The 24,214-nt window shown below is 50.0% G+C and overlaps 1 protein-coding gene across 1 annotated transcript; it reads right to left on the bottom strand.

The window, feature by feature from the left end:
* Positions 1 to 1,483: 1,483 nt before the first annotated feature.
* On the bottom strand, positions 1,484 to 20,992 carry LOC125724967 (unconventional myosin-Ic-like). Its single transcript, XM_049001469.1, is given in 32 exon segments — positions 1,484 to 2,893; positions 3,019 to 3,118; positions 3,388 to 3,485; positions 3,892 to 3,962; positions 4,647 to 4,782; positions 4,985 to 5,040; positions 5,261 to 5,351; positions 5,526 to 5,609; positions 5,705 to 5,864; positions 7,217 to 7,301; positions 8,143 to 8,211; positions 8,422 to 8,498; positions 9,213 to 9,326; positions 9,684 to 9,801; positions 10,819 to 10,924; positions 11,465 to 11,545; positions 11,643 to 11,689; positions 12,420 to 12,514; positions 12,769 to 12,860; positions 12,959 to 13,039; positions 13,782 to 13,887; positions 14,339 to 14,421; positions 14,614 to 14,733; positions 14,942 to 15,013; positions 15,105 to 15,212; positions 16,187 to 16,285; positions 16,440 to 16,619; positions 16,621 to 16,701; positions 17,028 to 17,226; positions 18,348 to 18,463; positions 19,033 to 19,185; positions 20,661 to 20,992. Coding segments are annotated over 32 exon segments (3,231 nt in total). The 5' UTR covers positions 20,787 to 20,992; the 3' UTR covers positions 1,484 to 2,866.
* Positions 20,993 to 24,214: the final 3,222 nt, after the last annotated feature.

Below are 24,214 nucleotides of genomic sequence, written 5' to 3'. Positions count from 1 at the left end.
AGGGTCAAGACTCTGGTCTCCAGCTCACCGCTGTCTGTTACATTTCCATGGCCATTTTGCCCGATAGTATTATTGGATTTTTCTATGCTATATTTTATTTATGTGTAGTCATTGTGTGCTGTGTAATTATAAATAATAGTTTCTTCTCCCTGTAAACTCAGCAATTAAAACCCCTTGTTTTTGGTGTGTGAGGCTGTAAAATGTCTCTCCTTTGTTACCTACAGTGAGGCTGACATTTGGTTAACTGAAATACACATGAATTATATTTATTTAAAAGGAAGACATTTTTATTTAAATCCACGTTAATATGATGGGGAAAAAATCGTTATGTTCATATGGTAGTAATGAACTTGTAATGAATACTGAATGCTCTCAACTGACCAACAGTAAACCTTCCTTAATGATACAACGGTATTTAATACTCAAACATTAATTGCCAGGGGGTGTAGTGTTTCCGTATAAGCAACATAGCAAACGAGAACTGTAACGGTAATTTTCAATTATGCACCGTATCAATTAAAACATGGCAGATGGGTGCCCCACCCTGGGTTGTTCCCTGCCTTGTGCCCATAGTGTCTGGGATTGGCACTGGACCCCCCCTTAACAGAACCAGTGGTTGCAGAAATGGATGGATGGACTTTAAGCATCATGTTACCTTAGGAACAGCAATATGTCAGGTTGTCTACAGAGCGCAAGTGGAAATCTCTGCCTGTCTTCAAACTGACTGGCAGAGTGCCCCTAGACCCCTTGATACTGTGTGATCCTTTAAATTAGGACCCATGGCAAACATTAACTGAATAAATAATTCAGTTTTTCAGAACTGCATAGGCGGAATTGGGCGCTTTTGACTGGAGTCGCTGGAGACCCAAAACATTTATATTTTTAAAAAACGCTCATCATAACAGAAATAGAAAACAATAACATTGACTGATTGACAAATTTATAAATAACTGGAATTTTAAAAAGCACCATTGAGATATGACAAAAAATATATACCCCTTTTGGGATAGTGGGATAATTGGGGTAGATGTGGTCTGAGTGTGGGATAATTGGAGTTTGGGGTAGATGTGGTCTGAGTGTGTGATAATTGGGGTTTGAGGTAGATGTGATCTGAGTGTGGGATAATTGGGGCAGATGTGATCTGAGTGTGGGATAATTGGGGTTTGGGGTAGATGTGGTCTGAGTGTGGGATAATTGGGGTTTGGGGTAGATGTGGTCTGAGTTTGGGATAATTGGGGTTTGGGGTAGATGTGGTCTGAGTTTGGGATAATTGGGGTTTGGGGTAGATGTGGTCTGAGTGTGGGATAATTGGGGTTTGGGGTAGATGTGGTCTGAATGTGGGATTATTGTGGGACCTCAGTAATCAAAGATCTGTATCACGCACCAGCGGTGACTTTAAAAAACAGTCAAATTGAAGATATGAGTTTCTTAACGTATAATAACAAGATGTTTCAGACAAGGCTGGAGAAAGTCAGGCAAAATCTTTCACTGTTACCATTTTATTTAGATAATTCATCCTAAAGCTCTTGATTTGATGGATTATTCAGATTATTTTCTACAGATTAGTATGACGTCTCTCCTGTATTGAATTTGGTACATCAGAGTGAAGAAGGATAAACGCTCATGTTTAACGCATAGGAGTGGCTGCGGTTCATTAGATTGCATATGTGATGTATGTGTACCTGAAGGCAAGCACAAGTGCAGCTTTCTGATTGGTGCATGCGTGCATATCTCTGATTGGTGGGTTAGACATAAAGTGGATTACACTAAAGGAATGTAAGTCTTAAAAAGCGTCATTGACACAGTTGTGTAAGTGATAAGGTCGGGTTACTGGGTTACTGACACAGGGGCAGTTTCTGCCGTGTGTGTGTTCGGCTTTGCTAAATTTAACATGACAAGTGGAACATTCTGTCTTTCTCTCTTCCACTGTTTTTACTCTTGCAATTATCTCTCTCTCTCTCCCTCTCTTTCTGTATCCAAGTCTTCTCTCTAAACCAGCAAACGTACAATCATTTAACACTATCTGACGTTACAGTACACTTTCTTAAATCACTTTCAGAAAGGTTCGCTGATTGATGATTAGCAAACAGGTATATTTCTGTGCAGATACCAGATAACTGAGATATTAATTCATTCATCTTATAAGCAAAGTGTAACACAAGCTCACCCATGCAGATAACAGGAAGCGCAGTAGCAATGCTGGACTGATGAGTGTAACTGCCGGTTTCTCTGGCTCAATTAAGACGTTTTCTCTTAATTACTGCTTGACTTGAAACATGTTTTTCTCTGAAGAAGGACAGTCGCACAACAAGCAGGTGCAAATGCAAGTCACACGTGTGAGTCCATATTTACACGCTGAGCTGAAGTCTGACACATGGCACCCGGACCTGCATTAGAAGGATCGGTGCTTGTACACGCTGTACATCATCACTCTCACAAGTGGACGACCACCTCTGTTTACAAAAATCCATCATGTGATGTATTCACCAAGTAATAGAATACTAGACTACAGAGAACTGCAAAGATTTCCCTCTCAGCCCAAACCCAGAGGTGATCCATCTACTGTATTTCTCCATCATGTTCCCCTAGGAGCAAAGCTCATCACAGAACTAGTCCAAATGCACCTAGGTATCTTCCAGAAGAAGATTTCATAAAACAGGTATTTAAATTATCCCCTATTAGACAGAAACACTGTGGATGTTTATTTCTGAAATGCTGAAGTCACTGGTATGGGAGGAGCTTTGTCGGGATTGGCTAAAACAGGAAGAAGCAGACTTTGATAGGCTCATCACTTTCTGGCTATATCAGAATCATCTAAACGACTTTTGGCTGCTGCTTCGCTCCTGTGATGAGTTGCTGGACCTTGTCATCGGGATTTGAGAGGTGGGGCCATCTGTAATGTGATCAAATGAAAAAAAAGTGAATTATTTTCTAAACCCACTTGATTATCAGGCATTGCTGAATGAGCCTAAATGTCATTTCATGTTTCCATTTAGCCAGGTCAGTACTGGGACTCACCACTGACAGGTGTCCATTCTTGGCTTTGGCCACCACCAGCTTGGATCCAGGTTTGAAATCAATGACGGCTTCCTTTCCTCGGCCCACTGCAAACTTTATACTTGGGGGTGGGGGGGAAGGGGGGCAGGGGAGGAGGGCACTGTGTCAGCCCGCATTTTACTACAAAATGACTTAATGTGGAAAAAGTAACATCTGTCTGGAAAATTGATGGAATGAAAACTGGAAAAGTAACAAATCCAGTTAATGACCTGTAACCATCTCTGGAGGGAAACAGTACATCAGCCAATCACAGCACACCAGACACACAAGCAGATTTAGGGGGCAGACATGCAGTCCCAGGAGGTCACAGACAGTCTGGCACTCCCTTACCTGTCCTGGCTGACATTGACACTGTGGACCTTGTCAGCGCTGATGGCCAGCTTGGTCACTGCCTCAATAACATGTTCAGTCTGCAGGACCACATCACCCTGGAATGCAAAGAATGTCTGAACATCTACATGCCTGTACATCTACATGCCTACATGTCTACATGCCTACGCCTTCACACCTACATGGCTGTACACATTCATGTCTACATGCCTTCGTATCTACATGCCTGTATCTCTACATATCAACATGCCCATACATGCCTGCACATCTACAAGTCTGCACATCTACACGTATGCACGTCTACGTGTCTTCATCTGTACACATCTGCATCTGTACACGTCTACAGGCCTGCATGTCTACATGCCTTCGTATCCACAGTGCAGCACTTCTACACACTTGCATATCAACACTTACCACACACAGCAGGTCTGGAGTGAAGACACATAACTACATGGTCACATGATCAGAATGTGTCACATGATCAGGTCTGAGGCCGACTCTTACCTTCTGCTTCTTCTCCTCATAGGGCAAATGCAGAACAAAAATGCCATCGCTTAGGGAGCTGACTGAGATGCCTATGGAGACAAACCCATCAGCCAAACCATTGTGACCCCACCCCTCAAAGCTGACCACTGGTACATGACTGTGACCTGACCCGTGTGGCCCCACCCCTCAAAGCTGACCACTGGTACATGGCTGTGACCTGAGCCGTGTGGCCCCACCCCTCAAAGCTGACCACTGGTACATGGCTGTGACCTGACCCGTGTGGCCCCGCCCCTCAAAGCTGACCACTGATACATGGCTGTGACCTGACCCGTGTGGCCCCGCCCCTCAAAGCTGACCACTGATACATGGCTGTGACCTGACCTGTGTGGCCCCGCCCCTCAAAGCTGACCACTGATACATGGCTGTGACCTGACCCGTGTGGCCCCGCCCCTCAAAGCTGACCACTGATACATGGCTGTGACCTGACCCGTGTGGCCCCGCCCCTCAAAGCTGACCACTGATACATGGCTGTGACCTGACCCGTGTGGCCCCGCCCCTCAAAGCTGACCACTGGTACATGGCTGTGACCTGAGCCGTGTGGCCCCGCCCCTCACTGCTGAGCTCTGCTGTCTGATTGTCCCCGGATCAGTGTGGCCCCGCCCCTCACTGCTGAGCTCTGCTATCCAACTGTGGCCTGAGCCGTGTAACCCCGCCCCTCACTGCTGAGATCTGCTATCCAACTGTGACCTGATCCGTGTGGCCCCGCCCCTCACCAATGAGCGTCTCGTAGTCGATGCGCTGCTTCAGCTTAGCCTCCTCCACAACGATGGCAAAGGCGGAGCCAAGCAAGAGCTGGCGCTGGCGTGGGCGGTAGCCTCTCCGGTCATACTTGGTCACAGCCACGCCGTACTGCAGGTCACAGGGGACAGGAGGGGATGACACACGCCGACAGGCTCACAAAGTGCATGGACACACTGACACTGCAGAGCGGCTAATCCACTACAGCGAGTCCCACCCCCATAGCAAAAAAACAGAAAAACCAACCAACAAAATGTTGTGTGAACATCTTCACATCACCTACATACACGGCAAGGACAACTACAGGACTCACCAGCACTGTGTCATCACCCAGTACCTGCAACACCTTGGGGTTGATATCTTCACGGTCTGAGGGAGGGCACAACACCACAAATGGCCATTTAGGAGGCAGCAATGGAAAAGAGGTGGGGCAAATGAGCAACTGTGGCCAATAAGACAGCAGGAGCACGAAGGAGGTGGAGCCAATGAGCAACTGGTTTATTAAGAACGTGTGATTGCGTTTATTTGTGTGTGTGTGTGTGTGTGTGTGTGCGCGCGCATGTGTGACAGAGGTATATTTAGTTCTCACTTAGTCTGGTGCTCACAAAGAGCCTAGGAACACTCCGTGCGTAGCTGTCCTTATCCTTGAAGATCTCACTAGCCACCACCTTTTGCTCCATCTGACGGAAGAGAGGAGAGATGGAGGAACAGAAGAATGGAGAACCAAAAAAGCTGAATTCATAGACAGTCATTAAAAAGCAATGATGTCTTCCGCATCCCACACATTGATGCCCAGCTCCCCTGACTGACTGCGCAGATGGCTGATCTGCGCATGTGGCTGCACAGCACTGCACCTGGTTCCTCCATTCGGGCTGGATCCTCCGGCAGTAGCGCCACACCATGTTCTGCATGCAGAGGTTGCGCAGATGTTCGGATGCCTGCCAAACAGCCAGCCAAACACAGCTCTGTCAGCCCCGCCCGCGGCCAGCCACCCAATGTGCATGTGTGTGCATGTTTCTGGGGGCGGGGGCACCTCTGTGAGAGCCAGTGGGGGTCTGGGCCAGCTCTTGTCCAGGACAGTCCTGGGCAGGTTCTTCCTCAGGTTGGTGAGGAACGTGTGGCGGACGATGGCCAGGAAGTACTCGTTCTCGGGGCACCGTGGCTGTTCGCGTAAGATGAAGCCCTTGATAAACCTAAATGAGAGGATACTGTCAGGGATTCTCCTGGCTGCTCTGCCCCCTAGTGGTGTCCCAGCTCACTGCCTCTGTCCTCATGTTATGGGTGCATCTCTGCTTTCTACTCTCAGTAATTACCTGACTGCAACCGCCAATCAGTCTCTTTGATTAGTCAAGTGCTTACACCTGTTCCTTGTTGATCATCTCTTCCCCTGTATATTTAAGGATCTGATCAGTGAAGGTGAAAGGAGGCTTTATGAAGCACTGAGGCTCTCCATGCAGAAGTTCATTACTTGCAGCCTCATGTAACTTGGTGTGCACTAGTGACACCTACTGGTGGATATAGTGATAGCGAAATGGGTGTTCTGAGAGAGGGGAATATCTGAAACACTCCGTACAGAAACAGCTGCGATCCTTCAAAGGGTTTGGACCATTGCTTCACATAGACATCTAGTGTCTTGGAGAAATATGCAAAAACAGAATGTATGTGCTATTATTAAAGGCATTAAGGTAAATCAATATCAAATCAACAGCATTTCCTTTTGGGAAGCAAGGCTCCGTTTGTCATCAATCATGTGATTTTCTGAGAATGTTCCAGGCCTCAAAGCGAGACTTCAGTGGACACGCCCCTTTGTACTCAATACACATTTCAAAGCCTCAGTTTCGAATGCAATGTTACTACTACTCAATGCTTCCAGAAGAGATGCAGGTATAGCCCGGAGCGTGCCTCCTCTACACTAAACATCTCAGCACAGAAGGAGAGATGCAGGTATAGCCCAGAGCGTGTCTCCTCTACCCTAAACATCTCAGCACAGAAGGAGAGATGCAGGTATAGCCCAGAGCGTGCCTCCTCTACCCTAAACATCTCAGCACAGAAGGAGAGATGCAGGTATAGCCCAGACCGTGCCTCCTCCACCCTAAAGACCGCAGCACAGAAGGAGAGATGCAGGTATAGCCCAGAGCGTGCCTCCTCTACCCTAAACATCTCAGCACAGAAGGAGAGATGCAGGTATAGCCCAGACCGTGCCTCCTCCACCCTATAGACCTCAACACAGAAGGAGAAATGCAGGTATAGCCCAGAGCGTGCCTCCTCTACCCTAAACATCTCAGCACAGAAGGAGAGATGCAGGTATAGCCCAGAGCGTGTCTCCTCTACCCTAAACATCTCAGCACAGAAGGAGAGATGCAGGTATAGCCCAAAGCGTGCCTCCTCCGTTCTAAAGACCACAGCACAGAAGGAGAGATGCAGGTATAGTCCGGAGCATGTCTCTTCCACCCTAAAGACCGCAGCACAGAAGAAGAGATGCAGGTATAGCCCGCAGCGTACCTCCTTCATGGACGAGTGCACGCTGTCGAGGGGTGGATTGTACCTGCGGATGGTGTCAGCAGCCTGCTTTCGAACCCGGGCCTTCCGCCGGTCCACAACTCCCCTCCACCAAGACTGGATGGTGATCACTGGCGGAGAGAGAATCCCCTCCTCTTTTATTGTCATTTTTAGTGTCTAGCCCCAAACCACCAGAACTGAGAAACACAGTTTACTTTCATAATAATATATCATTGTAGCTCCAAGATCCATCTGTTAAGCATTATTATCCCAGTGAAGACATTCGCCAGATATTAATCAAGACAAACAGTTTCACACTGTAACCTCTGAATACATGGACTGCAGCAATCAGCCACTGAACACACAGCATATTTATACATGCAGCCACGTGTCACATAAAGACGCTTCGGTCAGCGATGGACCACATGGTGTCATTAGATTATAAAGGAGCTGAAAGATTCCTGTTTTTGCTCATGCTGGGCAGGCGTACAAATGAATAGCACATACAACTATGTAACGTACATGATACTATATAATGATAGTAAACAGCTAAGTTACTGGTTTATGCATTTACTATACTTTTTACTGGTATTTTACAATGTACTCTTTCTACTTGTGAAATAAAAGTTTACTGTAGCCTAAGTGTGTAGTGGGTTGTACCATCTTGGTTTGTGTATGTACATTCTATAATGTTCACACAACAACACAATCACCTAAGGATGCATTTGTCAGGAGGTATTGCTGTCATTAAGTGATACATGACTGTATGTTCATACACGAGTCATTCATGCTATGGATGTGTGAATGGCTGACAGCTACATAATCTGCTCCATCCTCAGGGCACAACAACACGCTGAAATTAATGACCAGCTCTGTGGTGTTTTTCACTGGAACCTTAGTAGTGAGGTTTTGGGTCAGTAGGACGCTCAAGAGTGGGACAGACGTACAGGGAGAGAGCGGTGCGGGTCTGACCTGCGTTCCTCAGCTTCTGGTACTTGGACCTCTTGCTGTAGCCCCTCCAGCTGGTCTGTAGGACTGTGGCTGAGGTGGAACATCAGGAAGATGGAGGAGCATCAGAGGAGCAGCAGTGGCATCAAGCTGGTTTGCTCCTTATCTCTGAGGTCACTAAACCCAGGTATCTCCTCACCTAGGAGTCCATGCTTCCACTCCTCTATCTTCCAACCTTTCAAACATCATAATCACCACAGACTGACTCACTCACGCCATCTTTTTCCTCCTCGCATCTCTCACCTATACTTTGCTTTCTTATTTCCAGGGCGTCTTCAGTGGCAAACAGAGTCTTTGGTAAACGAATGAATATCTTTGACCTGTGGAGACAGGATTTCACAGTTCAGAGGAAGGGACATGTCTAAAGAATTCACTGCACCACTGGAGGGGATAAAAGAGGGTAATGCAGTGTTTCCTAACCCAGACCTCAGGGATCCCAGACAGTACATATTTTTGCTCCATCCCAGCTCCCAGGGAGCAAAAATGTGGACTGTGATGCCACACCGGTTAAAGTAAGAGGCTAATGAGTGCTAACGTCACACAGGCTAAGGTAATCGGGGACATGGGAGGCTTATCAAGACCCATCTTTTCCAGGAACACCTCAACTAGCTCACCCAACCAACCACTCAACTGAGCCCCTCTTCATCTGCACCCAACCCCCCCCCCCCCCCCCCCCCCCCTTGGTTATAGTCTATACTTGCTTCATAAGAATCGGTGAATCATGTAGTATCTTGGGCCATCACGATTTGAAATGCTCTTCTGTTCTTGCCATCTTGTTTGCTGTTCTGTGTGGCTGTTGCTTTAAGTGCCACTGATTGTTCATTGGAAGCTCAGCCCAGATGCTCTTATGCCTATTTGGCTCCATAACAGCAGCATGCTTGAGATGCTTTAACAGTCTGGCTGGATTTTGCTATTTCTTTCGACATCTGTCCCTTTGCCTGCTCTCCTCCTGCCCATCGCTCCCTCCATAACCCTCCATCGTACACCCCTCCCGTATGCCCCCCCCCCCCCCCCCACACACACACACACGCTACCTGCCCAGTTTGTACTCCTCAGGCTGGTACCCTAGGTGTCTGACCAGGGTGGAGACGCCCTCTGCCAGCTGCCCTTGCCAGTTAGGCCAAGTCTCAGGACACAGCGATTTGTATCTGCATGGTGACAGAGGACAGAAGCTCAGGCCTTAGTGTGTGTGACAGGGGGGCGGCGACCTCACTGCAGGACACCTGTAGGTGATACAGTCATGCTTCAGAATTCCATTACCGTAATCAGCACAGCCCACATAACGCGCCATAATGAAAACCCAACACTCAAAACACAGAACCCAACACTCAACAGCACCTGACACCCAGCACTCCACAAACAGCACTCAGCACTCAACCCTCAACAAACAACACTCAACATCCAGCACCCAAGAAGCAGCACTCAACATCTAGCACCCAACACTTAACCCCGGACAAGCAGCACTCAACACCCATCGCTCAACAAAGAGCATCCAGCATCCTGACCTCTGCAGGAAGACCTCATAGCGACGGCGGTAAGCGAAGCCAGCGCGCCGTATCCTCAGGCTCTGCATCAGGCCCAGGTACTTCACCTGGTGGCGGATTAACACCTCATCGAAACGACCTGAGGGGGATGGAGAGGCATGAAGGTGGGACGGTCACTCCCTAGAAGGGCATGGAGGAGGGGCAGTCACGCCTTAAAAGGGCATGAAGGCGGGGCATGTCAAAAAACAAGCCAAACACACTTACAATCCATCACCGTAGCCACTTAATCCCTACTGGTGTCACGGAGCCTATCCTGGAAACAAGGGGCGCAGGCGGGAACCAACCCTGGGCAGGCACCAACACACCTAACCACCGCTAACCACTGCTAACCACCGCTAACCACTGCGCCTCCTGCTGCATATGTGCAGTCACGTTTATCTATACCAGAGCACAGCGTCCCAGCCAGAGTGGGTTAGGTGAAGCACTATAGCAGAACCCCTCCCAAAGGCTGGGCCAGCAGACACGGGCTCATCTCCTACCTGCTGGTTCTGACTGCGTCGTAACCTGGTTGCGTTTCGCATTTAGCCGATACTTTTATTCAAAATGACAAACAATTGTAAAGAGAGCATTATCAACCAGTCCCCAAAGCATCCCGACCCAGGGATTCAAACCAGCAACCTTTTGATCACAGGCGCAGCAACCAAATCCACACACCGATTCCCAGTGCTGGCACACAGAATGGATGAACAGCAAGGAGGAGAGAGTGAGAGCTGCATAAAATGTGCAAACACAGTATGACGCTCATGAACATAGAGAAACACACACACACGCACATGTAGGGTATACCTATCCTTATGGGGACCGCTCATTCACTTCTATGGGAAAAATGCTAACGCTAACTATAACAACCTTAAACCCCACCCCGCCCTAACCATAACCATTAGTAACCAAGCAAAATACAAGACCTTTTTTTGCATTTTTAGTTTTTTCATAACTGTCACTGATTTTTATAAAATAGAGTTTTTCCTTATGGGGACCAGGAAACCGGTCCCCATAAAGGAAAAAAAACTGATATTTATCACGTTATGGGGACATTGTGTCCATTGTGTAAGGATAGGTATACCCGCTCACACACACACACACACACACACACTACCTGTCTGCTTGGCATCATTGGGCTTGATGCAGCGCACGTACGACGGCTCCTTAGACATCAGGATCTCCATCAGCTTGGCCAGGCTGTTCTTGAACTGAGTGGCCGTCTGGATTCCCAGATAACGGAATGGGGAGAGGCAGAAAGTGAGGAAAATCCAGAGTAAAGGGAAGCGTTGGAGAAGAGGATCAGGGGGCGAGAGAGAGGAGAGTCCCAAGTGTCAGTGGAGAAGAGGAATGACCGACGTGATGAACCCAACTAACGAAAGCATGCAAGTTTTTCTACCAATAAGGTGAAATGTTTCAGATCAGCCAATGAGCTGCTCGGCCAGTAGGTGCGGTGGGAGGGGCTTGGAATGGGCATTCCAAGATGTGTGGGTAGGGGGCGAAATGAAAGGAGCTTACAGCACTTGGCATGTGTGGGAGGATCTCTGCATACCTATGGGGTCTGCATGTTTACGGCCATAAACAGTGAGCGTGTCTGTGCTTGGTATGAGTAACGATGTTCAAATGTTCATGAAGCTTCTGTGTTCACATGCTTGAGACTCTTTAGCTACATTATCTACGATTGTATCTCTTGTGAGCTGCTTACAGAACTTATGTCCTTATTGTGCATTTGTGCCCGTGCGTAAGTGTTAAACCCGACCTACCGTCTCGGGGCGCTTCTGGTCGGTCAGCTCATCCCGCTCGAAGCACTGTGTGAGGATCCTGTTCTCCGACCGACACATCATCTGCAGGTGGCGACGGGGGGTTGGGGGGGGACAGGGTGCCGTCAGTGGAGAGCTAGAATGAAGCATGGTGCCATCTGACTACAGCAGGTAAAACTACCTCTTTGAGGTTCCGGTAGAGGAGGTCATTGTTCTTGTCCAGAAACCCTGCAAACAACAACAGAAAGAGACTGAATTAAAGAGCCAGTCAGTCATTCATCAAACTCCTATTACTTCCTGACAGTGCTGCCCTGCGCTAAGGGCCTGCGCTAATGCCCTGCACTAACACCCTGTGCTAATGCCCTGCGCTAAGGCCCTGCGCTAAGGCCCTGTGCTAACGCTGCGCACTAATGCCCTGCGCTAAGGCCCTGCGCTAACGCCCTGCGCTAACGCCCTGCGCTAAGGCCCTACGCTAACGCCCTGAGCTAACGCCCCGCGCTAATGCCCTGCACTAAGGCCCTGTGCTAACGCTGCACACTAATGCCCTGCGCTAAGGCCCTGCGCTAACGCCCTGCGCTAACGCCCTGCGCTAAGGCCCTACGCTAACGCCCTGAGCTAACGCCCCGCGCTAATGCCCTGCACTAAGGCCCTGTGCTAACGCTGCACACTAATGCCCTGCGCTAAGGCCCTGCGCTAACGCCCTACGCTAATGCCCTGAGCTAACGCCCCGCGCTAATGCCCTGCGCTAAGGCCCTGTGCTAATGCCCTGAGCTAACACCCTGCGCTAAGGCCCTGCGCTAAGGGCCTGCGCTAATGCCCTGCGCTAACACCCTGTGCTAATGCCCTGCGCTAAGGCCCTACGCTAATGCCCTGCGCTACCACCCTGTGCTAATGCCCTGCGCTAAGGCCCTGTGCTAACGCCCTGCGCTAAGGCCCTGCGCTAATGCCCTGCCCTCACCGTTGACATTGTAGTTGACCTCTCCGGCATAGTGAAGCAGCCTGAACTCCTCTCTGCCGATTGCTTTCCGGGTCTTTCCATCGGTCAGCTTGTGTCTGATGCAGGAAAATACAACTTGGTGAGTTATGTCACGTCATCCATGCAAGGTAAAGAAAACATACACAAATGGCCGTGCATTAAAACTTTTAAAATTGTTTAAAAATGTTATGCATGAATACGGTCATTTCAGTGTGATCATGCCCTGCCATGAATCAGGGTCGAAATTCCAGGCCTGTGAGTGTCGAGTGAGGATGGGAACTGGAATGACGGGGGATGGGGGGAGTTTAGGGTTAGGGTTGGGTGGGCTCACGTGACAAAGTGGGGGTGATCCCCCACGGTGACCTCCAGCTTTTCCAGGAAGGTGATGTCACTGGCATCCCCAGGCCTCAGACACTCCTCATCCTGGGGTGGGAATTGGGGAACAGTATGTATGGAGTGCAGGGTGTAATGGCAGAGGAATGACAGGAGAGCGCCCACCCCCCACGGCCTCCTCCACCCACCAGGACTGAAATGATGCCTTTGAACTTCTCCTCCAGCAGGTCGCAGATGCTCTTGTTGTTGAAGTACTGCACAGGCTCCCACTGCGAGTCACAAACAAGGGGGGGGGTGGGGGTGGGTCACTCGAGGGTAATTCCCCTTGGCACTTTTCAGCTCCCAAAAATCTCAGCTATTTGGGAAATGCCACGCCCACTGCAGCCCAGGGCTGCCGGACAAACGCTGCTCTCTCCGCTGCCCTGCCTGCTATTCCGAAAGGCGCGGCTTTCCGTTGCCACGCCGACGGCGGGAGCGTGGGGCCACCAGTCAGTGTGCCTCGCTGCATAAAGCACCCTTTGAGAGGCCGGCACCCCGGGACACAGCAGCCCCCAGGGACATAGCGGCCTTTCCGTTACGGTTACTGGGGGGCCGGGGGGGGGGGGGGGGGGGGGGGGGTCAGCCACTTGCTGAATCTGCATCACGCATCAAAAGCGGAAAGTCCACCCTGTCACACCTCTGGGAGAGAGGGGGTGGGCAGTGCCACCCGGCTCAGTGAGACATTCCTCACTCAGGGTGTCTGTGTCTCAGCCTATGGTCCCTGAGCCAGACTGAAGTTCTACCCATAATGCACCCTGCCAGCAGTGTTAGCTTTGACATTCACTGGTGGGAAATGCATACAAAATGTAGCTGGTAAGACAGCAGGGGGTTCAAGCATCTTACAATGTCCACCAATGACTGCATCTGGGAGCCAAACAAGAAGACCGTTAATGACACCGCGGACGGCAGCCCCAGTCAGAGCTGCTATAGCGTCTTACGAACGCGCCGACGATTGCAGGCGTGCCCTCTCACCGCGACGCCCTCGGCCGTGTAGTCCTCCTGTTCCTGCTTCAGAGTCAGCTCGATGACCAGCTGCTGCAGCTTCTCGTTGCAGTAGTTGATGCAGAACTGCTCGAAGCTGCAGGGGGGAGCTCAGTGTGAGTCGCACGCGTGCGCGGCAAATATCAGCAAACACACCCCTGCTGAGAACAGTGCTGGGAAGAAGGGGTCAACTGATTTTTTAAAGATTTTTTTTTAAAATTTTCTTATCCTCAAAAGTGTCCCAGTACTGAACAAACATTTGGAAGACTGATGGATGGATGGATGGATGGATGGATGGATGAATGGATGACTCAAAAATGAACACAAATGCTTATCATTGTGTTGAAAACAGCTAAACTCCAACCACTAGATGGCGCACTGTACAAGGCAGTGATGAAATGAAAAGTAAAAAAATCACCACAGGTCATATATGCAAGTGATAATTTTATGTCATGAATAATATCTGGATTATAACAGACAGATCCAAAGAAGGAAATGGCGTGATGGGGTGGGGAGGTGGGGGGGTCAGTCAGGGGGCAGTTCGTCACCTGTTGTGCTGGAAGACCTCGAAGCCGTAGATGTCTAGCAATCCGATAGCGGCAGCACACCTGCCGGTGGGATAGACCGGGTCCTGCGGGACAACAGCATCAGAGAACCGGAGCACAGCAGAGCCACGAGCAAGAGGGGCTCTACCGCTACAAAGAAGTAAAACAACCCACATCCATGCAAATGCAACGGAGCTGTGATAGAGACGATAATGAAGAGGTGAAGCGGACAGGTCGTCAGAGAGCAAACAGGACGAGGACACAGTCGCTCTGCATACCCTGAAGGCCAGAGACGTGTTGATGTTGTCGATCAGCCAGGCAAAGGCGCGTCCGTAGACCGCCTTGGACAGGGCGTCCCGGGCTGAGGCCGCCTGCTCCAGGTTCAGGGGGCTCATGAGCTACAGAGCAAATGCACACAGGAAGAGAGCGGCCATCTTAAGGAACAGCGGAAAGACGGGATCCATCGCGAGCAGACCCGTGAGCGCGTCTCTCCTCCACAAACACCACTTTTCGCCAATGCTCACAGTTATACTGTCTAAACAAAAGAAATGAAAAACAATGTAGAACGATGAATTAATACAGAAAGGGGGAGTGGGAGAGACATACCTCCTCCCCCTGGGTGATGATCTTCCTGTAGGTGAGGGCTTCATTCAAGTGGGTCCCTTCCACACCCAACAGCTGCAAGGAGTAACAACACCATACGCAGGAGCGTCAGTGTGGACAGCAGGGGGGGCGCTGCCTGGCGAGCAGCAGCCCTGACGTCCCATACCTGTGACATCATCTGCGTCTCTGTGGTGATGTAGACGCCTCCATTGTCCTCCATCCCAAACTGAACATTCCCCAGATGGAGGACACTGGCAATAATGTTTAGCAGCTCCTGCAGAGTGAGAGAGAGAGAGAGAGAGACAAAAACAAAGACATAAAACAAAAGGTGCTTTTGCACCGAGAACCGACACGTACTGCAAACTGGGAGTTTCCCATTGTAAAGTACCCCAGCTATACTCAGGTGTTACCACGCTGGCATGGCACTGCTTACTAGCAGTGTGATTTTTGTCACCACCATCTGTTTCACCAATATACAGGGAGATAACAGTGATCTGCGTATGGATAATCTGAAAGAAAAGTGTACATTCTACATATTATTCTTTATTAATAGTCTCGCACATCGAGATGCATTCCCAAAACCTTAAAAAATTCCCACCTCCTACTTAGAAAAGTACTACACAACAGCAAAACGGAATGGGTTTGTAATGCAAATTTACGCCGGTAAATGCGAAATTCCCACAGAAGTGCAAGAAAATGACGAAATCAGCACATAGTAAATCATGATGGACGCTGTGTAAACAGTAAATAAGTGTCTCTGTTTCATGTCACTGTTGCTCTCCAAACCCGGCCACGTCTTTATCGAGCCGACACTTCTGCAGTGGAAAACAGAATCCAGCTGTAACTGTGCTGTAACTAGTCTCTCTTTCCGGTACGGCTTGACTATGGCCCAGTTACTGTATATCAGTGGAAAAGCAACATTTGTCTGACAATTTGCAGGCTAACTGCCTGCCTCTAGGGGGCAGTGCTGCAGCAGTCACTTAAGGTAGCAAACTAACGCCTGTCCACTAGCAGCAGGAAAGTGCCAAATATGTGAGGGTTCATTAGCAGCCTTACAGCAAGTCCCCTGAGCTCATTAAGCGGGCTGCAGTGAAGCAATTAGCCAGAGGAATCTGCAAACACCGAGCCACCAGCCTCCTCATTTAGGTCTTATCTTGAAGGTCCATGAAGTTCCATCCCAACATGAGAGTTATCTTCTGTTTGGAAGAAAGTGGGGAACAACTATATGGAAAAAGAAGCTGATCTCACCTCCACCTCCTCATCACTGACGCCAATAACAGACAGGGCCTTCCTCACTACCTTCCAGTCGTTGCGGTCGTTGATGGAGCTGACCTTTGGGCATTTTCCCTGGGAAACAGAAAGATGGCTGGTGTTATATTCAAATGGCCAATGAAATCTTCTTAGAGGACTCTTCTCTGGTGCTATTGCCCATAGTACATCCTCCTGTGGTAAGTGAACCAGTAGGTCCACACATACAGAGAGTGGGCAGGCGCGCAGTCACCTTCACCAGGTAGTAGTACCGCTGGGGGTTCCTCTCCAGTCCTCGTCGTTGTAGCAGCTCCTCCTCTCCGCCTTCGATCATCTGGTAGAAGATGTGGAAGTTTCTCTCGCCGTGGTTCTGGTGCACGACACGAGAGTTCTCCAGCAGGAAGCTCAGGATGTGACCCCCAACCGGCACCCCCCTTGAAATCAAACTGAATGTCCATGTACTTTCCAAAGCGGCTGGAGTTATCGTTGCGCAGGGTCTTGGCATTCCCAAAAGCCTGAAGGAAGATGAGGAGGGAAATAGTCAACCACGCCTCACGGTCACCTCCAGCACCGTGACTGTGAGGTGATATCAGTGATAACGGAACCTCACGGTCACCTCCGGCACCGTGACTGTGAGGTGATACCAGTGATAACGGAGCCTCACGGTCACCTCCGGCACCGGGACTGTGAGGTGATATCAGTGATAACGGAGCCTCACGGTCACCTCCGGCACTGTGACTGTGAGGTGATACCAGTGATAACGGAGCCTCACGGTCACCTCCAGCACTGTGACTATGACATGATATCAGTGATTCTCATGGTCAGTGAGCCTCATGGTTACCTCCAGCACAGGGTTGGACTGCAGCAAACGGTCCTTGACTTTCTGCACCTGCTCACTGGCAGGGCAGGTCATGGCGTAGTACTGCAGTATCTTCTTGGAAGCTTCAGTCTTTCCAGCACCGCTCTCCCCCGAGATTAGGATGCACTGGTCCCGCCCCTCTGTCCGCATCGAGCGATACACATTGTCGGAGATGGCATAGCTGCAAAAATAGTGACAAGGGCTTAGATCTGTCTAGTGAGAGGGCAAGGGTTTAGTACTGTCCGACTGAATGTGAGAACAAGGGTTTAGTACTGTCCTAGTAAGAGTGAGGGCAAGGGTTTGTTGCTGTTCCACTGGAGTGGGAACAAGGGTTTAGTGCTATTCTACTGGAGTGGGAACAACGGTTTAGTGCTGTCCCACTGGGTGTGGGAACAAGGGTTTAGTCCTCTCCCACTGGAGTCTGAACAAGGGTTTAGTCCTCTCCCACTGGAGTGGGAACAAGGGTTTAGTGCTGTCCCACTGGAGTGGGAACAAGGGTTTAGTCCTCTCCCACTGGAGTCTGAACAAGGGTTTAGTCCTCTCCCACTGGAGTGGGAACAAGGGTTTAGTGCTGTCCCACTGGAGTGGGAACAAGGGTTTAGTGCTGTACCGCTCCAAAAACAATGAAAACGTGCAATGACTGTGAATGTTCAAACAGCTGTGATTGTAATTATTGAGAAGTTCAGACTGGGCTGTTGACCTGGAAGCACCACAATGTCAGCACTGGGCATGTTTGTTTGGCTTTGGTTTCCTCATAGAGGAGTGACCCACAGGAAGTAGAGCGTTTATCCTAAATCAGGCACATGTCAAGGGGGCAGATGGAAACTATGAAGCAGTGTAGAGGTATTTAGAAGCACAATAAAGGACAGGAGGTCATCACAAACCTCTAACTACAACTACTGGAGAAAATGTGCCCTACACTATAAGGGGTGCATTGTTTCAAAGTGTCCGTTTGGATTCAAGGGAAGCTGGTGATTGGAGAAATGACATCACAGATGCAGAATATTCCACCTGACAGGAGAGGATTGGAATGTCTCACTGAGCAAAGTCCAGGGTTGGGTTTAGTGCTGTACTTTCCTTTGGCCTCAGTCCTTTCCTGGCCCTTGCATAAATCAGGACTCCATTAGAAGCAGGTGAAACATCTAGTCTCACAGCAGCAGGAAGTGGTGAGTCAGGGAAAATCTGAGGCACCACCAATGGCAGAATCCCAGTAGTCCTGCGCTGGAGCGTCAGAACATAAGAAGACCTAAATGGAAAGCAAACATCACTTGAAGAGGGTGCACATGACGCTGACGAACTCACATGTGGGGTGACACCTCGCAGAAGCTGACGCCGTGGTAACGGTCCATGTGTGGTTTGCTGTAGATCTCCAGCTCCTTGTAGGGGTTCACGGACACAAGGATGGAACCGATGTACGTCTGTGAGGAGACAGCTAGTGCGGTTAGGGTCACACACATCTCTGTGCAAAGCAGAATCTGCCAGTGAGATGTGCGGGGCTGGCTGTGTGGCTGCTCGTGTGTATATGTCAGGTGAGGTTCTCTGTGTGTTATGTAGATGAGGTTCTCTTTGGGTGTGCCTTACATAAATGAGGTTCTCTTTGTGTGTGTTATGTAGATGAGGTTCTCTTTGGGTGTGCCTTACATAAATGAGGTTGTCTTTGTGTGTGTTATGTAGATGAGGTTCTCTTTGGGTGTGCCTTACATAAATGAGATTGTCTTTGTGTGTGTTATGTAGATGAGGTTCTCTTTGGGTGTGCCTTACATAAATGAGGTTGTCTTTGTGTGTGTTATGTAGATGAGGTTCTCTTTGAGTGTGCCTTATATAAATGTGGTTCTCTTTGGGTATGCCTTACATAAATGAGGTTCCCTCTGTGTGTGTTATGTAGATGAGATTCTCTTTGGGTGTGCAAAAACTTTTACTTGCTAGTGTACATGAAGTTCTCTTCCTTTGCATTGTGTAGATGTGGTTCTATTTGAGTGCGCCTTACATAAATGAGGTTCTCCTTAAACCTCTTGCGCAGATTCTCGATGAAGGCCGCCTCACTGGTGTAGTTTTCCAGCAGGACAAAGTCCTGAACCCCAACCCGGTCCCGGGCTGTTAAGGCAGTCTCCATGATGACGCGGATCCCCTCGCCAGCTGCCTGCCGGAGGGGTGGGTAACAAGGAGTAAACAAGGGTCACCAAGCAGCAAGAAATATGTAAACAACGGTTGCTCAATAGGCTGTTCTCCATGTGCGTGCATATCAGGAGTACAGTTCAAAACAGCAGAAATCAACTGAACAAGGCTTTGGTTGAGAAAAAGATTTAGGTAGGTCAACAGCCATGACCAGTTTATAGCTTGACAGGAAGATGGACACATACGATCATATAACTAAATCCTTGAAGACCAGGTTAGAAACCATAACATGGGGATCCGGCTTCCAGTTCCTGGTCTGTTCCTCCTCCTGTTCCCCACCCACAGCTGCTTTTCCTCTCAGCCTGCAGGGGGCAGTACTAGCCCAGTCCCTGAAAGTTGGTAGATGTCAGGTGCCTGAGAACAGCACCATTCCCGGGGGCCTCATTAACGGCTTGGTAAACTCATTAAGGCTGTTATCTCAGCATCACTTCCATGGGGCTGGAATGTCCTAGATCCTCCAACAACAGCAGCACAACAGTGGATCCAGGCCAATGAGGCAAGCGGGGGGAAGCCCACTTGGGGGTCCTGACCCAGTGTTGCCTCTCACACGATCGCATGGGAGCTGGCAGCAGAAAGCAGTCCCAGCCACACCCATCTTCTGGATTCCCTTATAAGGAGTCACTGCTCTCTGCACACTCTCAGCTAGACGAGCTGCTCAGTGCTACACAAACACATACTAACAGTATGATATGACAAGAAGGAATGACACTGCACAGCGCAGTGCGAAGGACTAGACGTGATCCTGAAAGAAGCCAGTCACATGACCAAGGACAGTCTATTCCAATCCTGACAGAGGCCAGTCACATGACCAAGGACAGTCTATTCCAATCCTGACAGAGGCCAGTCACATGACCTGGGACAGTGTATTACAATCCTGACAGAGGCCAGTCACATGACCTGGGACAGTGTATTCCAATCCTGACAGAGGCCAGTCACATGACCTGGGACAGTGTATTACAATCCTGACAGAGGCCAGTCACATGACCTGGGACAGTGTATTCCAGTCCTGAGACAAGCCAGTCACATGACTTGGAACAGTGCATTCCAGTTCTGAGAGAGGCCAGTCACATGACCTGGGACAGTATGTTCCAATCCTGATGGAGGACAGTCACATGACCCAGGACAGTGTATTGAAATCCTAACAGGGGCCAGTCACATGACCTGGGACAGTGCATTCCAATTCTGACCGAGGCCACATGGGGAACGCCTGAAGTGTTTACAGCCAGGTGATTCGTCAGTTGACGTTGTAACACACACATGCACACAGCCTTTTCACTCTGTCCCGCCCCACACAGGATACACTTCCAGCACCTGGACACCAGGAGGAATGTTCTAAAAGCCTGTGTTTATAATCAAGCCCCCCTTCATCCAACAAAAACCTACACAGAGGCCCCCCCCCGCTCACAATACTCACACACGCACGCACACACACGCCCTTACCACAGCCCGGTACCTCATCCTGCTGTCATCCTGCCTGCCCCAGCCGTGTATCCTGTTTGTCCCGGGTCTGCGTGTCCCGCTCTGAGCAGGCTGTGTTTTTACGGTTCCAAACGGTCCGATCGCCATCCCTGCCTCTGCTCCGCAGACCGCGTCTTCCTCTTGCTCCCTGGTCTCCTCTCTGTTCAGATGATTCTCTCGCACAGACGCGCCCGCGCTCCGCGACCCCGAACTGGGGGGGCCGCTCCCTGTATCACGCCTCTGCAGCACCTCCCCGAACCACCCTCTCAGTCACAAGCAAAACATACACTCTGACTCCCAGGGCCGTAGCCACCCCAGCCCCCACCTCCACGTGTCACATAGGGGGGAGAAAAAAAAAGAAAGGAAGAAAAATGACTAAGTTTGGGAGGCCTTGCTGGAGGAAGGAGCACCAGGAATGTGGGCGTGAGCAAGTTCTGGAAAGATTCACTCATGACCCAGAACTCAAAACAAGCAGCCTCACTGAAAATGGTGAAAACAAGACAATGTGTGAGCAGCGACGCTCGGGGAGTCACAAGCCGGTCTAACGTGGGCGATGGCAGGTACCGTGAAGTACAGCAAGAAACAGAAGTAAAGTCCTAAAGTAAGCTGAGACAGAGAGTCAATATAAACGCAGCCCCAGAGTCGGTTTTAGCCGGATGCGGTCACCCTGGCAACTGCATCAAGCAGTGCATGTATGTTTGCCTCACGCTGGGGGGCAGGGAGGCATCGGGGTACTGCCTGCATAAGGGGTAGAGGCTGGCTGACATTGAGGTGCAGATAGCGAGCTGGAAAGAGCCTTAGCGAGGACAACCTGGCGCCCTCTATTGGACCAGCCAGCTAATGCGGCAACGATGGGCCACCTTCACACCCGAAGCACGGCGTTAGATTCCATAGCCGACAAACACCGAGAAGAAGCGTGAGCCTGGAGGCCCAGCTCATGGTTTCCCTCCCCCCCTCAGAGCAGAGCTGGCAGGACGCTGAGCCACCGGGATCTGGATAATACTTTCCAGACACAGGACTGCCCCTGGAGAGCTTTTAGCCCCACCTCCTGCAGGAGTGAGAGTTAAACATTCGGCCTGTAGCCCCTTGTTCTTGTCTCTCCTCCTTTCATTACTCTCTCCTTATTCATTGTGTTTTCCAGCCTCCTTTATCTCCTGCTCTGTTTGTCTGTACCCCTGCTGTTCCCCAAAATGAGCCCCCTCTTCCCCTCCCCACGGTCTGTGGAAATCACTGGAAATTAAACATTAAAGCCATTTTGTCTGACATGTATCTCGATCAAAGTTAACAGCCAGTCTCCTTGGCCCCGCCCACTGCCGGGCAGCCAATCACCTCCTGCGCTATAAATAGCCACAGAGCCTTATAAGGCAAAGCCAGGTGCTGTCCCTCCCCAGAGCCGCAGTCTAACCCATCACACGACTGAGTCTCCCTGCAGTTGTTCCATCAACTCAAAGGTCCAACAGGAAAAGCTCCACGTGCCCGTTCCTGTGCTCTCAGACGTGCTCATGAATGCAGCTTCAGACATGCTGACCCCTTCCTGTCCCCCCCCCCCCCCCCCAAACCACCCCACTCCCCCACTTGCCCTTCTCAGGATGCTGCTTTCCGGCTCCACCTGTAACAGAAGCAGGAGCTGCTACAATATGAAGGAAGCCCCCCCATCGGGCCCAGTCCCGCATTCCTGCTCACACACACACACACACACACCTTGGGGGGCCTTGCATGTGCTCTGTGGAGGATTTCCCTTGTCATGAGCACTGTGCTCCAAATCGGCTCTGGATGCAGGGATTAGAAAGGTGCCGGTACTAAATGGCAGGGGCGCCGCTAGCAATTTTGGGTCCTATGACAAAATATGAGGTTGGGCCCCCCTACCACACCCATTCAGATCTCTGGGGGCCCCTAAAGGGCGTGGGCCCTTAGAATTGTCCCAACTTTCCCCCCCTTAGCGGCGCCCCTGCTAAATGGTCCCAGGTTTACACTCGACATGCTTTTCAGGTTAAAACTGCGGATGTCTTGCTGATGTCGGTTATCCAACGCAGCCTACTGTACATCGCCTCACGAATCTGTCAATCATGCCGTTCGTTCAAGAAGAATTTTGGCTTATGGTTAAAGTTAGCTGGGGTTAGGGGTTCGTTAGGCGAGCTCCCCTGTGCCCCCCCGTAATTCGAATCCTGCTGCATACTTACACAAAATGGTTGACATGGCATATTGCTTTAGACGATTTTTTTCCTTTTTATTAAGTGTAAAGAGTACATTCTAAAATGGTGATAAAAAGTACAGTATAGTAAATACATTATTATTATTAACAACTCCATTTGAGCGCGGGGAGCAGTACAACACCCTTGTGGGGATGGTTTTCTGCTCGCAGATGTTGTTCCGTGTTCAGTACATGTGCTTGGCTTTTATGCACGCGTGTTTTCAGGCGCCATAATTCGGGCAGCTTGTTCGGCTCACACTTCGGCTTCCACCTGAAGATGTGCTGGATGTAGGCGTGTCCTTTCACGTTACGAAAGGGTCAGGTCGGACGTCCAACCCGCCTTCCTGCAGGTCGCACCCAGAGGCTTCTTGATTAAAAAGGACACACATAGGGAGAATCCACCTGCCTCAAGTAAAGGACGTGATACGAGGTCGTCTCTACTACCCCTCAAGCAAACTGAGTTTTCAAACAAACTTCAGACCTAAAGCTCCCCGGCGGATACTCGGGTTGCGTGTTGTCGCCCCCTACTGTACCATCTCCCTCACTGCATTTTGTCTCACCGCCTTTCGATTACATCTGAAGGAACATCTGCAGAAGTGAAAATGGCCACTTCTGTCAAAATAAATTTCCCTTACGCAAAATTAAACATCTTGTTCTGATTTGGTTTATTCTTCAGCGTTGTGACACCTTGGTGTTCACCGGTTTTGTGCTCGCTTCCGATCATTTTCCAGATAACCTTTTAAAACCACAAAAAGCAAACGTCTCCTTAGCTCACAGGCCTCAGCTGGGTGCAGACAAGTCTCTGAAAGCGCCACCTCGCTTTCACACTCACCTTGAAAGACGACGCAGTCCCGCCTGAGCCGTGCTCCAAAAGCCCGCCAAAAGGTCCACACCTGCCCAAGTCCAAATATCCCTGCTCGGGGATGCGTTCGGCGTTAGGACTTTCCGGAACTCCTGTATTATTTCCCAGCTGAATGCTTACACTCCATGCAGGACACGTGGTAGAGACAGACCAGGACGTGGCAAACTTAAAATCGTCACAGCGACTTTCGAATCGAATTGAATAAAATAAGTTACTGAAGGCAACTTTCACTTGCGGACTGATTTGCGTTTAAGCAGCAGACCCACTGGGCTCCGAGGCACACTCCCCTGTAGCTCTCAGGAACAGGAAGCCAGACCTCATGTACGGGTGAGCAGGATAAGACACCAGAACGGAAACCGTGCATCACTGCGGGCGGGCTGCAGCTTCCACGCTGCCTACAGGCACTCGCGCATTTTCTGTGAATGCGGACATTTCCCCCCCCCTGGCAGCGGCATGAGCAGGTCAGGGACCCTGCTGATTGGT

This window comes from Brienomyrus brachyistius, unplaced genomic scaffold (assembly GCF_023856365.1).
Source record: "Brienomyrus brachyistius isolate T26 unplaced genomic scaffold, BBRACH_0.4 scaffold58, whole genome shotgun sequence".
In the NCBI taxonomy this organism is placed as follows: domain Eukaryota; kingdom Metazoa; phylum Chordata; class Actinopteri; order Osteoglossiformes; family Mormyridae; genus Brienomyrus; species Brienomyrus brachyistius.
This window is presented reverse-complemented; position numbering and strand designations above follow the sequence as displayed.